The 15,425-nt window shown below is 47.5% G+C and overlaps 1 protein-coding gene across 3 annotated transcripts in view; it reads right to left on the reverse strand.

The window, feature by feature from the left end:
* Positions 1–546: 546 nt before the first annotated feature.
* Positions 547–15,425, reverse strand: part of NUDT13 (nudix hydrolase 13) — a 69,245-nt gene continuing 54,366 nt past the window's right edge. For all 3 annotated transcript variants that reach the window (XM_040362290.1, XM_040362291.1, XM_040362293.1), the window contains 2 exons: positions 5,250–5,398; positions 547–1,172 (listed from right to left, as the gene is read on the reverse strand). In XM_040362290.1, the coding sequence (XP_040218224.1) occupies positions 972–1,172; positions 5,250–5,398 (350 nt within the window). In that variant the 3' untranslated portion in view covers positions 547–971. The remainder of the gene's footprint in view (positions 1,173–5,249; positions 5,399–15,425) is intronic.

A 15,425-nucleotide genomic window follows, 5' to 3' on the forward strand; every position in this document is an offset into this window, starting at 1 on the left:
AAGGCTGCCAGCCCTCCCCTGCCTCTGTGTGTACTGGTGTAAGCATGTATAATCGTACTGTCCTAAATACTATGCTATGCTGCCCAGGGTCAGAATAGCATTTATGCACACAATGCCTCCTTATTCTAGTAATATCCAGCACATATGATTGACTGATCATGGGGACAATTAAATGGAGTAATAGCTGCCTGAATGATGAAGAGGGGGGGGGGGGATTGCCATCATCCTCTTTGGCTGGTCCCTACCTTGAACTTGCACATCTCCTGAGTATAACTGCAGAAAAGGAGCGCTGTGTATGGTAATGATGCACCACCGCCCCCCCTGTAAATCAAGTGTAGCCTATTACAATAAGTACACAGAGAGAGGTAACCATTTGTCTTCAGTTCTTTGTTGCAGAGACTGATGGAAGGCAATATTCTCCATTATAAAAGTAAAAAAAAATAAGAGTGAAAACTAATCTAAATGTTGTTATATCCTAAATGTTGTTATATCCTAATCATACAAGTTTCATCCTGCAAATGCAGTATAAAATAGAATTAAGAAATGATTATTTATAATATGTATAAAATAGTCTCAAGTCAGAAGGCAGTTTTAATACTGGCAGACCAACAAAATACCCTTTCTGTCTGAAATAAACAAACTATAGTTATTCGATAGATATGGCTGGTTTTAGAATACCAGGTGCTGATATTGCTATATATATATATATATATATATATATAGATGTTTAAATATGTGTATTTCTCAAAGTTCTCAATCAGGTAAAAGATAACTTATTATAAAAATAACAATCAATGTGCGTGCACATATGTACTAGGCTAGGAGAGATACAATTGCACTTATGGAGTCTATCATTTATCTGTACTGTATGTCATTCCTCGACCATCATTTGATATTGGCATCATTGCACTGACAGAGATCGCACTTTCATAGTATAAGTGGAGCACCGACTTCTGATTATCCTCAGTGTTTTACTTTATTTTCAATTGCGTCTTCTGTTCTTGTACCCATTCCTGGATCAGATGATGAGCAATGGCAAACCTCGGTGGTACCCATACTGGCATGGTGCCATCTGCCATTTTTGGAGGCATCATTTTCACTTGCAGAGCTTCAATCACTTCATCCAAGCTGAACCACCTGGCGTCTTTCAACTCGGCTTTGTTGATATTGAGCTGTACGGAAGACATTTGTAAGCGGGTTCAGCAGAGAAAATCTTCCTACCAAGCATACAAACTCACATTTACAATAATATCCCGTCTATTATTTTTACTCTGCATTCTTCATGTATATGTAAAAGTAACTCCAGCCCAATTTCTTTTATCATTTTAACTATAGCTAGGAAGACTTTAAATCCCCCCCCCCCCCATTTTATTAAGTGCCTCCCTACCACACATCAGAGGCCTCTGAAATGAGCTCCAGCCATGAATCACTTTTCAGAGGAGCAGCCGCATGTGTAAACTTGGCTTTATTGTTGCCATGCTGTGGCTGTAGTAATGGACAATTTAATCGTAGGCTACTTTCAGACTAAAGGCATTTTAGCGCTAAAAATAGGGCCTCACATGCCTCCCCAGTGTGAAAATCTGAGTGCTTTCACACTTCGGTGGTGCGCTTGCGGGGCGGGAAAAAAAAGTCCTGCAAGCAGCATCTTTGGGGCAGTTTGGGAGCGCTGCATCACAGGCGCTTTTAACCCTTTCTTCTGCCACTTTTTTCGGGATAAAAGCACCCTGCTAGGGGCCAAAAAGAGCTGCTAAAACTAGCGGCGCTTTACCGCCGCCACGGCTCAGTGGGAAAGTAGTCTTAGGCTCCCTTCATGCATTTTTTTTCATGGGTTCCTACATCACGCATTTTTGTGCCTCTGCGTTTTTGGAAAGGGTCAGGGAATTTTTCAAATGCAAAACGGTGCTTATTTGCATTTTTGCTTCAACAGATTTTATTGGAGAAGCTGCAGAAAAGCATGTAGTGCGCATTTTGCGTTTTTTAATCTGCCCAACAACAAATTTTCCCCAAAAAACATAAATACGGCAAATTGCTGTAAAATTGCACTGCAGAAATGCTCAAAAGCAAACTGTGAATCGACCCTTAACCAAACCTGACATTTTTCTATGCATTGCAGTAATACACAAACAATAATGCTATTGTTTAAAGGGGAGTTCCACCCACAATTTCACTTTTTAAATATAAATACCCCTGTAATACACAAGCTTAATGTATTCTAGTAAAGTTAGTCTGTAAACTAAGGTCTGTTTTGTTAGGTTGTTACAGCATTTAGTTTATAATCTAGAAATAGACCGTGGCCATCTTAAGCGTGGGCATCATGAAGCCAGACTGTATGACTTCCTGGATTTCAGCTTTGCATATCTTGCACATGCTCAGTGCACAAGCAATGTAATAGGTTTCAGTCAGGTTTGCAAGGACTACTGGGAAACATGATGCCTATCCCAGAAACCCTTGCAAATAGCCTAGGCAAATAAGGAGGAGGAAGTAATGAAGGACTACAAAATAAAGGTATTTACAAGCAACAAATTAAATAAAAATTGTCCATTCTGAACACTATGAGATTAGAGCATGCAGCACAGACAAACATAAAAAAATGGGTGGAACTCCACTTTAAGGATAAGTCCACCTTTGGGAACATGTTACATGTTCCACCTGTTTTTAGGGTGGAACATGTAACATGTTCCCAATGCTGCAGCTGCTACTTGATCCCCCTCTCCGTGAGAGCAGTAGGAGGAGAAGTTCCCCCGTACTACCTGTGTTTTTTAAATCGGCGTGTCATTCATTCACAGAGTTCTGTGAGTCAGCCCTGGTTCACACTGGGTACGATTTGGAACGATTTGAGATGCGATTTGACATGTCAAATCGCATCTCAAATCGGCGGCAATTGTCGGCAATGGCACTGTCCTAATCAGTGCGACGCCGCATCTGCGATTTCAAAAAGTAGTTCCTGTACTACTTTTTGCAATTTCGGGCCGCGATTCACATTAAATTGCGGCCGAAATCGCGGCAAAATCGCAGCCGCGAAATCGCGGTAAAATCGCGCATTTTACCGCGATTTTGAATTCGCAGCAGTGTGAACCTAGGCTGAAGGAACTACATCCTTTGCAGCTGTCGGCTTGTAGTTCTCAATGAATTACCACAGCGCTGTGGTAGTTCATTGATTCTTCCTGTCAGTGTATCTACTTGCCAGTATGGGATATATACAGGTACACAGATACACTGACAGGTGTGCAGGAGACCTGAATGGCACCAGCGATATGCCAATAAAATGTTCTTTTTTTTTCTACCTGCAAAAAAAATGTGTAATTATGTTGTTTTGTTTTCTTTTGTGAACTTCTCCTTTGAAAGGACTGAGGGCTACACAGGAGAGTAACAAAAAGTATGAGGAGGTTTGCTTGGTCCACCAACAATGGACATGAATCTCCCTTCCTGTTCTCTTGCTCCTTCTGTCCAAAGATGAGAACCAGTCTGGATGTTCAACCATTCATAAAGCTCAATGACAGTGGTGTTGGCACAAACTGATACAACGGAGTCCAGACACGGATTTGCTAAAAGTAGAGAGTGCAAAATCTGGTCCAGCTGTCCATAGAAATCAATCACCTTCCAGGTTTTTGTCAAAGCTTAAGGCCCCTTTCACATTACAGCGGGAGCCGCGGTGGCGGTATATCGCCGCTAAAAATAGCGGCGCTATACCGCCGGGATTGCCGCGGAAATCAGCCGCTAGCGGTGCGGTATTAACCCCCGCTAGCGGCCGATAAAGGGTTAATACCGCCTGCAATGCGCCTCTATAGAGGCGCATTGCGGGCGGTATTGCCGCGGTTTCCCATTGTTTTCAATGGGAAGGAGCGGTATACATGCCGCTCCTCTCACCGCTCCAAAGATGCTGCTGACAGGAGATTTTTTTGTCTCCCGCCAGCGCATCGCCTCAGTGTGAAAGCCCTCGGGCTTTCACATTGAGTCTGCAGTGAAGGAGTTTTTCAGACGGGATAGCAGCGCTATACCGCCTGAAAAACTCCTCAATGTGAAAGGGGCCTAATTGAACAAGCTGCAGTTAGAAGCTGATTGGCTACCATGCACAGCTGCACCCAATTTTTGCACTCTCCAGTTTTAGTAAATCAACAACATTTAGGATCACACAAATGGTGCAAATGAGACAATGAGGTTGATTTACTAAAGGCAAATAGGCTGTTTTAGGCTTTAATTCAGAAGAGGCGGATCCGTCTCTATGGAGTCCCCCAGCTCAGCGGGAGATCTCTCCACTGATCTCTGCTGAGCCGGCGGATGACAGGTCCCTCTCTGCTCACTGAGCGGGGAGGGGCTTGTCCATCGCCGCTGTCTCCTATGGAGAGATCTGATGAAAACAGACAGCATGTCCGTTTTCATCAGATCTCACCCGATCCGATCCGCCATGAACGGATGGTGACGTATCGCCATACGTCTGATTTTAGCAGATCGGATTGAGTTGGATGTCAACGGATATGTCACTGCTGAAATCCAACGCTCCATAGAGATGTATGGAGCGGCCGTTCAGGTCCGCCGACAAAACTGGCAGGGGGACCTGAACGGTCTGACCGTGTGAAAGGTGTTGCACTTTTGAAGGGAATTTTCCCCAGAGCTTAGTGAATGTGGTGAAATTTCACATTGCAGAGAATACAAAATCATATGCAAGGATGAAAAAATTTCACTTGCACATGATTTGAAGATGGAAGTCACCAGAGCTTCACCTCCTTCACTAATGCCTGGGGGGCATATTCCAGGGCAAAGTGAACAGCCTATTTGCCTTTAGTAAATCAACCCCAATAAGTAACAGGGAGTGTTGATTAAGGCAGGCCATAGATTAATCTATGTTCTTTCCTTCCACCACCGTTGGTGTTGATGGGAGAATGCCTCCCGCAGTGCTGTATTCTGCCAGCTGGGGGATGCGGGGAGACCAGCTGGCAGAATGCAATGATTACTGCTAGCAGCTGGCAGTAATTGCTTGTAGAAAAATACCACAGGCTGGTTGTGCTCCAGTCGATCAATGGATTGACTTGGGTACAATAAGCCTGCTCATACATGTATTGAAATTCAGCCGGTCCCTGCTGAACCAGACTAACTTCGATCCATGTATGGCCGGTTTCAGTAGAAAATTCTGTTAATAAATACCCTGCAGGCTCAGATGCCATGTCACCCTATGGTTCAAACAGCCCTAGTCCAGCAAAAAATGTGCTTATTTTTAATACTGGTCGAAATGTGAGGATGGTGGTGTTCACCTTGTCATTTTTCACTGTAGCCTGACATGCTACCATCAGGGAACTGTTAGGGAAAGGCCAGTGCTGAGATCCAGAATATCGAAGAGAGTCAACTTCTAACCCAACTTCTTCTGCTACCTCTCTTTTAATAGTCTCCTCCAGCGTTTCACCTTCAATGCAAAAAATAAAAAGAATACATTTAATCAGTGGTCTTTCGTGTATTTTAAAGAGCAATTTCAAATTCAAAGTTCCAGGCAAGTTGAAGTCTGAGGTGGCTGTGAGGAACTTATGCTGGCCATACACTATACGAAGAATCGGCCGAAATTCGGTCGTTTAGACAGTTTGTCCGTTTTTTGAACAGTTAATGGGCACAACATCGATAATCGTTGGAATGTTTTTGAGCCGAAAAAACTAAGGACAAGTTTGCAAATTTCCTGCCGACCGAATGATAAATTGAAAGGTTAATGTGTTTCCCATCCGAACTGTCTGCACTAGGTATATGTAAAAAAAAAAAATTATCGGGCATTACATGATGGCACTATCGTTTGCGCTCGCGGTTGAACGTTCGTTTTTCGGAAATGGGTTTTGCCGATTTTTCGTATAATGTATGGCCAGCATAAGTACTGAAAATATTTTTTATATTAGGCTTTCTATATGTGGGTGGTAGTAAGGAGAGAGCTGCTGTGTCTAGGGCCCCTCTTCCAGCACAAAGCAAGGCTTCCCAAATCACACTATTACTAAAAAAAAAAGAGAGAGATGTTAATAATGTATAAATGAAAATAGATTACAGAGGTAGTTCATTGTTTCATTTTCAGTTCCAACTTGTACCTTAAGAGCCCTTTCACACTGAGCTGCTCCCGGCGTTAATGGTAAAGCACTTCTAACCCCTGCCTTTACACTGTAGCGATGCGCAAACCAGTGCTCTTCCAGTGCCAGTTCCTGCATCGCATCTCTCCCGCAGGCAGTTCACACTGCCTTCTGTGAACCGCTGCGAGTGTTAATACAATGTTAATGACACCCCCAGATCGGTTCACAGTTCGCAATGCGGACTGTGGATTTGGACAAGAATCAGATCGCATGGGTGAAAATACCCATGCGATCTGATTCCACTGCGGGGAAAAAAAAAGTCCCTGCACCTTTTTAGTGTGAATCCTATGCGAGTTCAGCCATACAAACTGTATGGCTGAACTCGCATTGCACAGACATTACATGCCATCAGCACCCCAGTGTGGCTGCGAATCACATGCAATGTCTGTGTTTGCTACAGTGTGAACCCAGGCTAAAGGTAAAAAAAAACTTCTGTCTTTGGAACCACTTTAACCACTAGCCGACCAGCCGCCGTATAACTTAAGTTATATGGCGGCAGGTCGGCTCGGCTGCGCGAGATCACGTAGCTATACGTCATCTCGCATTTCAGCCAATAGGGGCGCGTGCACGCCCCCCGCTCACTCCTGGTGCCGACACACGTGCCCGGTGGGCGCGATCACCGCCGCGCACCCGCGATCGCTCGTTACAGAGCGAGAACCGGGAGCTGTGTGTGTAAACACACAGCTCCCGGTCCTGTCAGGGGGAGAAATGACTGTTCGTCTGTTCATACAATGTATGAACAGCGATCTGTCATTTCCCCTAGTCAGTCCCACCCCCCTTCAGTTATAACACACACAGGGAACATAATTAACCCCTTCCTCGCCCCCCCCCCCTAGTATTAACCCCTTCCCTGCCAGTGACATTTTTATAGTAATCAGTGCATTTTTAAAGCACTGATCGCTATAAAAATGCCAATTGTCACAAAAATGTGTCAAAAGTGTTCGCCATTAGGTCGCAGTACCGATAAAAATCGCTGACCGCCGCCATTACTAGTAAAAAAATATATAAAAATGCCATTAAAAACTATCCCCTATTTTGTAGACGCTATAACTTATGCGGAAACCACTTAATAAGCGCTTTTTGCGATTTTTTTTTACGAAAAATATGTAGAAGAATATGTATCGGCCTAAACTGAGGAAAAAAAAGGGAAAATTTATTATCATACTTACCGTAATTTTCCTTTCCTGATGGACTCCATGGCAGCCTACGTGTGGGTTAATCCCGCCTCCTCTCCAATGTGATAGGACCCCATACCCATAAAAGTTAACTCACCAATAGACTCAGTGTTCTGTAACTATCCCGACTCCATAATTTCAGGGTGGGAACTCCGTCTGCCATGGAGTCCATCAGGAAAGGAAAATTACGGTAAGTATGATAATAAATTTTCCCTTTTCCTGACTGACTCCATGGCAGCCTACGTGTGGGAAATAACTAGCCAAACACACGGGTGGGTATGCTGAACAGAAATATATTTAATTTGTCCCGTCAGCCGACAAGACTGATAAACCAAAATTCAAAGAAGAAAGTGCTGCAGGTTCAACACAGTAATGGGACATAAAAGGTGTTTATAGAAGACCAAGAGGCCGCTCTACAAATGACATCTGGCGCCACATGACGGGCTGCTGCCCAGGAAGCTGCCATCCCTCTCGTGGAGTGAGCTGTTACCGCCTGCGGAGGAGCCAAGCCCTTTGCACAATAAGCCTGTTGTATCGTCTGGACGATCCAGGATGCGATTGTTCTTGAAGATGCCTTTTTCCCTTTGTTCTTGCCTGAATGCAGGATGAACAGGTGATCAGAACGTCTGAATGTAGATGTAACTTGAAGATATTCAGTGAGTATCTTGCCCATATCCAGAGGGTGAGTCTCGTCAGAATCTGGGTTTTTAAAGGTAGGGAGAACTACTTCCTGATTCTCATGGAAGACCGACGAGACCTTCGGTTTGGAGCCCAGCATAGGTATCAGAACCACTCTGTCTGGAAAAAAGGTGAGAAATGGCTCCTTGTGACCCAGAAAACCGATCTCGGACACTCTCTTGGCCGAGGTGATGGCGACCAGAAAGGCTACTTTGGCTGAAAAGTTCTTCAACGAGGACGGGGAGGGCCCCGACATACTAAGTCCATTCAAAAAGTCAAGTACTAACGGGAGATCCCATTTGGGGAATCTTGGCTTCCTCAGAGGTCTTAGTCTTGAGGCTCCACGAAAAAACTGTTTGATTAGTGGATGGGCTGCCCAAGGAATTCCAGAAAAGGCTGAAAGTGCTGAGATTTGAACTCTTAGTGAGCTTACAGACAGGGGAAGATCTAGCCCTGATTGAAGAAAGCTTAGGATGTTTTGGATTTCTGGGTTCTTGAAAGAACTGCCCGCGGTTAAAGAAAATTCCACAAACTTAGACCATATTCTACCGTACACTTTATTTGTGCTTACTTTCCTTGAGCTCAAAAGGGTAGAGATCACCCGAGAGGCGCAGCCAAGGGATTCTAGCCTTTCCCTTTCAAGAACCAGACCACTAGTTTCATTTGAGCCGGACAGGGATGGAGGAGTGTCCCCTGGGAGAGAAGGTCTGGTCTGCATGGTATTAGAATTGGGTCCTGAAGACTCAGCTGAACCAGAAGAGGGAACCATGGCCTGTTCGGCCAGTATGGAGCCACCATTGTGATTTCCACTTCTTCCGCTAGAAGTCTCTTCAGGAATTTTAGAATTATTGGGATCGGGGGAAAGGCGTACGCCCTCTGAAACCACCACCGATCCGTTAGGGCATCTGTCCCGATTGCCTGGCTGTAGTAACCCCTCGTGTAGAATTTCTTCAATTTGGCATTGTTCGGGGAAGCAAAGAGATCCACTTGGGGATTGACTCCCAGGGATAATATCCAACGGAAGGACTGATCGTGGAGAGACCATTCGTTGACGTCCACCTGAGTTCGTGACAGGAAATCCGCTTGGGAGTTCTGAATGCCTGGAATGAAAACAGCCGTCAGGTTGACCAGGTTCGTTTGAGCCCATTTCATAATGGGTTCGACTTCCTGAAGAAGGGAAGAGCTACGAGTCCCGCCTTGTCTCTTGACATATGATACTGCTGTGGTGTTGTCCATCCTTAGTATTACTGACTTTCCCTTCAGTAGTTGTGAAAAGGACTGTAGGGCACACCAAGCCGCTCGAAGCTCCAGGGTGTTCGAGCCTGGATTGTGGAGGCGAGCGTCCCACCTGCCTTGCGCCATGCTTGTGCCGCACAGGGCCCCCCAACCGGAGCCACTGGCATCTGTCGTCACTGTGACCCAAGAAACTGGAGCGATGGAGTGACAATTCAGCAGATTCTTCGGTTGAAGCCACCAGAAGAGGCTGCCCCTCATTGACGTTGAAATGTGGATCCGTTGACTCATGCTCCCTGACTTCCACTGCCTGAGAAAGCCGGATTGGAAGGGACGTAGCCTCCATAGCGCCCATTTCACCATCGGTGTTGTGGATACCATTGTCCCAATGATCTTCAAGCATTGATGAGCTCTTAGATGGCGAGTACTCAAGGCCCGAGAAATCCTCTCCTGAATTACCGGAATCTTCTCTACTGGTAGAGAGATGGTTTTCCTTACCGTGTCGAATTGAGCCCCTAGATAGGTTAGACACTGAGTTGGCTCTAAATGGCTTTTTGCCAGGTTCAGGAGCCACCCAAATTCGGACAAGGTCGAGATGACCTGATCCCTCTGTGCCAAGAGAAGGGTTTTGTCTTGGGACAGGACCAGGAGGTCGTCCAGATAATGATACAAACGAATCTTCTTCAGCCTGATAAGAGCTACCAGTGCCAAGAGAACTTTGGTGAAGACCCGTGGGGATGTTGTTAGGCCGAAGGGTAGGCACACGAACTGAAGGTGTTCCTGGTTGACATAGAACTTGAGGAATTTGTGTAGCTCTGCTGCTATTGGGACGTGGAAATAGGCATCCTTTAGGTCCACGGAAATCATCCAGTCGCCCGGCTGTATTGCTTGTTGGATGGTTGATAAAGTTTCCATTTTGAACTTTTTGTGTGTTATAAATTTGTTCAAGTACGTTAAGTCTATGACTGGACGCCAGGTACCGTTCTTCTTCTGTACTAAGAAGAGAGGGGAGTACACCCCAAGAAACTGTTCGTCTTTTGGGACGTGTACCACTGCCCCTTGAATCTTCAGGAGGTGAATGTAGTCTAGAAGGACCTGTCTCTGCTCCAGTGACCCTGGAAGAAGGGTGGAGATGAACTTTGGACAGGGAGGACTGGAAAAAGGACCATGTGTGTCCTGAGGTCACGGTCTTGATGACCCAAAAGTCCTTGATTGAGGCCGCCCAGACGTGCCGATAAAGGAGTAGACGAGCTCCAACACGATCCGCTTGGGCGGGCGTTGTCTCAAAAAGATTTCCCCTTGTCGCGTCCAGTTGACGCTTGAGTAGTTGGAGTAGGTTTGCGGTAGGAGCCTCTGCCTCTGCTCCAATTCCTTCTGTAGTTTCCGCCAGGTCTGTAAGCGCGAGCTTCCCTAGCGCGATCCGGGCTGTATCGCCAAAATTGGGGTATTTTTCTTCCTGTTTGGCGCTTGTCCTGAGGAAGGAAACCAGACTTGCCACCCGTGGCTTTGGAGATGGCATCATCCAGCTTGTTACCAAACAGGGTTGACCCTTCGAAGGGAATCTTGCACCAGTTCTGCTTTGATGATGGGTCAGCAACCCAGGGGCGTAGCCAGAGTGTCATGAATATGCATCAAGTCTGTTTGCTTACCTGATCTCCATGTCTTCATTAGAGGCTGACCCTGTTCTGGTTTCCCTTTTTATCACTTCCTCTTCCTGTATGGCTCCACCCTAGTCCATCCCAGGAAGCCTATATTAACCGTTGCTCTACAGGTCTGCAGTGCTGTTCAACAGTGTTCCAATGCTCAGTTCCTGTCTGCAGTGTATTGCTAGTTCCTGGTTGCAGAGTGCTACGATCATCTTCCGTGTACCGTTTTGGCTTGTCCCCGACTATCCTTGTCTGCCTGTGCCCCTGACTATTTGCATGTTCCACGGTTATCCTTGTCTGCCTGTTGCCCTGACCTCGGCCTGTCCATCACCACTGTTTGTTCTGCTGGCTGCTTCCCCCTTCTCCCTGCGGAGTGTGACCTGAGGAATCCCGGGAACGCGACCTGGACCCAGTTGCGGCCAAGACCATCCCTACTACCAAGGGCTCTGGTGAATACAAAACTGGGTCTTAGACTCCGCGCCCTGGGTGATCTTGGGTCACGCTTCCTCCCTGCCAGCAGTAGTCGGCTATAGGGTTCACTTCCCTGCGGTGCATCCCTGACCCCTACAGGGTGCACTTGTCACCTGGCCACAGGTGACCTGACAGTTTGAACAGCCATGAACCCGGCCGACGTGCCGCTTCCTGCAGATGATCCATTACAGTGCATTGTTCGCAGACTCGAGACGCATGAAGCTAATCAGGATCAGGTGATGCGTTTCCTTCAGGATCTGGCTTACCGCTTTGATCAGCTTCAGACCTCGCTGGGAACCCCGAATCCGCAACCCCAAGTACAACCAGCAGCTGCACCTGTTGCACCAGTCGCAGAGTCGCATTCACTGAAGTTATCACCTCCAATCCGCTTTTCTGGAGACTCCAAAGCCTGCAGGGGATTCCTTAGCCAATGCACTATTCATTTTGAGCTCCTGCCCCAGTACTTCTTGTCTGATCGGGCCAAGATAGCCTATATCATTTCTCTCCTCTCCGGGGAAGCCTTAGCCTGGGCTGCCCCTCTGTGGGAATTGAATGATCCAGTGGTTTCTAGCCTGCCTGTTTTCTTGAAACTTTTTCGGAATATCTTTGAAGAGCCGGCTCGTGTCTCTTCAGCAGCCAGCGCCCTTTTACGTCTCCGCCAAGAATCCCGTTCAGTGGGACAATATTCTCTTCAGTTCCGTATCCACTCAGCTGAACTGAGCTGGAACAATGAGGCCTTAGTCGCAACCTTTTTGCATGGCCTATCTGATAGAGTGAAGGATGAACTAGCAGGAAGAACCATCCCCACTGATCTGGACGGAGTGATCTCCTTGTGTAATCAGATCGATATTCGCTTTCAGGAAAGGACCCTAGAAAAGCGACGCCAACATCCCTTGGCCCTTAGTCAGCCTGAGTTCCCCTCTCTTCGACCCGTGGAGCATCCCTTGCCAACTGAGGAACCCATGCAGCTGGGTCGGACCAGGCTATCCCCTGAGGAACGTGCCAGGCGCAGAACTCTAGGCCTGTGTCTATACTGTGGGGGCAAAAGTCATTTTCGTGACACTTGCCCTCTTCGCCCCGAGAAACGCTCGGGTTCAATACATCTGGAAGGTGGAGTATTGGATCCAGAAATATCTCCTTCACCTTCTCGTCTTTTTCTTCCTGTGTCCCTTCATTTTGGTGCTTCTTCTCTTTCAGTCTCGGCATATCTGGATTCCGGAGCCGCTGGCAATTTCATAGACTGGGAAATCGCATCGTCCATGAGACTTACCCTTTTGCCCCTCACCACACCATTGGTGGTCTCGGCGATTGATGGCACTGTTCTCCCGGGGGGTCCTATTCGCTTCCAGACAGTCCCTGTTAAGATGTCAGTAGGCACACTTCACCAGGAGTGGATATCCTTCCTTGTTCTACCTAAGACCTCAGCTCCTATCGTTTTGGGTCTTCCTTGGTTAAGACTCCATTCTCCTCACATTGACTGGACTGCCGGACAGATCCTGGCTTGGGGTCCCTCCTGTTCCACGTCTTGCCTACCCAAGGTTGCCCCAAAAGAGAAACTTCCTGTTGCCACCATTTCAGAATCTTTTGCTCGTCCTACCACATATAGTGGTGTCCGGAATGTGTCCTGCAATAGTCAGGCTGATGCACTTTCTAGCCAATGTAGCACTCTGGATGAGGAGCCTGTCTGTGAACCTGAGCTGATCATTCACTCCAGTTTACCATTGACAGTCCCTAAAACGCACAGCCAGGCTAACTTGTCTGCGAGTTCTGCAGTCACTACGCCTTGTGATGCGATTCGGGTAATCACTACACCTGACTATGCTATTCAATCGGCCCCTGCATCAGCTATGCCAGGTCAGCCCATGCCCAGTGAGCCTCCTACCTTTTCTTGTTCAGGCCCTCCTGCAACCCGTCTAAGGGGCTCAATCCATCCTTTGGATAGATTGCCTCATTCGGCCAAATGGGGTTTTCTACCTTGTTTTCAGGGCTCTCTGCATTCTGCTGGTTTCCCTGCTATCCAGCTTGACTCCTGTGCCCTGTCACCTTCTAACCAACCTGACTTCAGGGTTCCTCTGACCTCTGCCCAGTCTGATGGTCCTGTGCTTAATCCCCAGTTCATCTTTAAGGGTCTGCTTGATCCTCCTCGGATTCCTGTTGACCCTCTCATGCCCTTACTTATTTCTAAAAGGCCTTTGGTCCTCAATAAATCCTCTCCTCCTGTCCCTACTTCGGTTCTGGTCAATGAGGATACTCAAGTTCTGGATTCTCGTTTCTGCAGAGGCATTCTTCAGTACCTTGTGCTTTGGAGAAGATTTGGTCCTGAGGAGGCGTCTTGGATTTCTGCATCTGAGATCTTTGCGCCCCATTTGTCAAGGAGGTTTCTTCTGGGATTCCCCTTTAGCCCTGGCTCCAGGCTGGGGAGGGGGAGGGGCCTTAAGAGGGAGGGTACTGTCATGAATATGCATCAAGTCTGTTTGCTTACCTGATCTCCATGTCTTCATTAGAGGCTGACCCTGTTCTGGTTTCCCTTTTTATCACTTCCTCTTCCTGTATGGCTCCACCCTAGTCCATCCCAGGAAGCCTATATTAACCGTTGCTCTACAGGTCTGCAGTGCTGTTCAACAGTGTTCCAATGCTCAGTTCCTGTCTGCAGTGTATTGCTAGTTCCTGGTTGCAGAGTGCTACGATCATCTTCCGTGTACCGTTTTGGCTTGTCCCCGACTATCCTTGTCTGCCTGTGCCCCTGACTATTTGCATGTTCCACGGTTATCCTTGTCTGCCTGTTGCCCTGACCTCGGCCTGTCCATCACCACTGTTTGTTCTGCTGGCTGCTTCCCCCTTCTCCCTGCGGAGTGTGACCTGAGGAATCCCGGGAACGCGACCTGGACCCAGTTGCGGCCAAGACCATCCCTACTACCAAGGGCTCTGGTGAATACAAAACTGGGTCTTAGACTCCGCGCCCTGGGTGATCTTGGGTCACGCTTCCTCCCTGCCAGCAGTAGTCGGCTATAGGGTTCACTTCCCTGCGGTGCATCCCTGACCCCTACAGGGTGCACTTGTCACCTGGCCACAGGTGACCTGACACAGAGGGCCCGTTTCGCGGTCACAGAAGAAAGCATAATCCTAGCTAACAGGCGGATTAAGTCAACGGAGGCTTCACCCAGGAATGCGACCGCCAGTTTTAGCTCTGCCGTGGCTGAGTTCTTGGCTAGTTCTTCAGAGACGCCTTTGAGGAAAGAATCAACGTTTTCCGTCCAGGCTTCCATGGCCTTTGATAATGCCGCTAAAGCTAGAGCCGGTTTGCACGCTGTGCCCGCTAGGCCATAAATTCTTCTGAGGTCCTGGTCCATTCTTCTGTCCAGGCCATCTTTGAAAGAGACGGAGTCAGCAATAGGTAAAGTGACGTGTTTAGCAAGTCTCGTTACTGCCGCATCTACTAGAGGAACATTCTCCAAATGTTTGACCTCCTCCTGTTTGAAGGGATAGAGCCTTGAGGCTTTGTTAGCCATGGAAGATTTCTTGTCCACCTTGCTCCATTCCTCTTCAAAGATACCCTTCAGTTCAGACAGAAACGGGAACGTAGGGCGTTCTTTTCCCACGCGCTTAAAATATTTTTTCTGCTTGGCTGGAGAAGTAGGTTGTTCCTCCCATAAGAGAGCCTCCTTAATCGCTTTGACGAGTGGCGTCACCTGCGCGAAGTCAAATTCTAAGCCTTCTTCATCACTCTCTAGGTCACCCTCAGGAAAAGCCGGAGTGGAGGCTTGAGGCCGGGAAGGACCTGGATCCTCTAGGATCTCCAAGTTTGGAGAAACAGACCCGTCAGTGTTGGTCTGAATCTGCGTGTGGGGCATGTTCTCTCTTAGAGTTCGTTGAACCACACGTTCCACCAGAGACTCGATACGATGACCTTCAGTCTCTTTTTCCCTGACCGCATGGGCGTAGCATCGGTCGCACAATGACTTGCCCTCCGGGACACGAGTGTCACATCCCCAGCAGGCTCTGCGATCAGAGCGACTATCATGGCGGTGGGAGCGGTGTCTTGAGGAGGAATGTGAGCTTCTCCTCCGGTGGGAAGAAGTAGATGGAGATCTACGCTTGGACCTCGACTTTGAGGAAGAAGAAGTGCG

This window comes from Rana temporaria, chromosome 8, assembly GCF_905171775.1.
Source record: "Rana temporaria chromosome 8, aRanTem1.1, whole genome shotgun sequence".
In the NCBI taxonomy this organism is placed as follows: domain Eukaryota; kingdom Metazoa; phylum Chordata; class Amphibia; order Anura; family Ranidae; genus Rana; species Rana temporaria.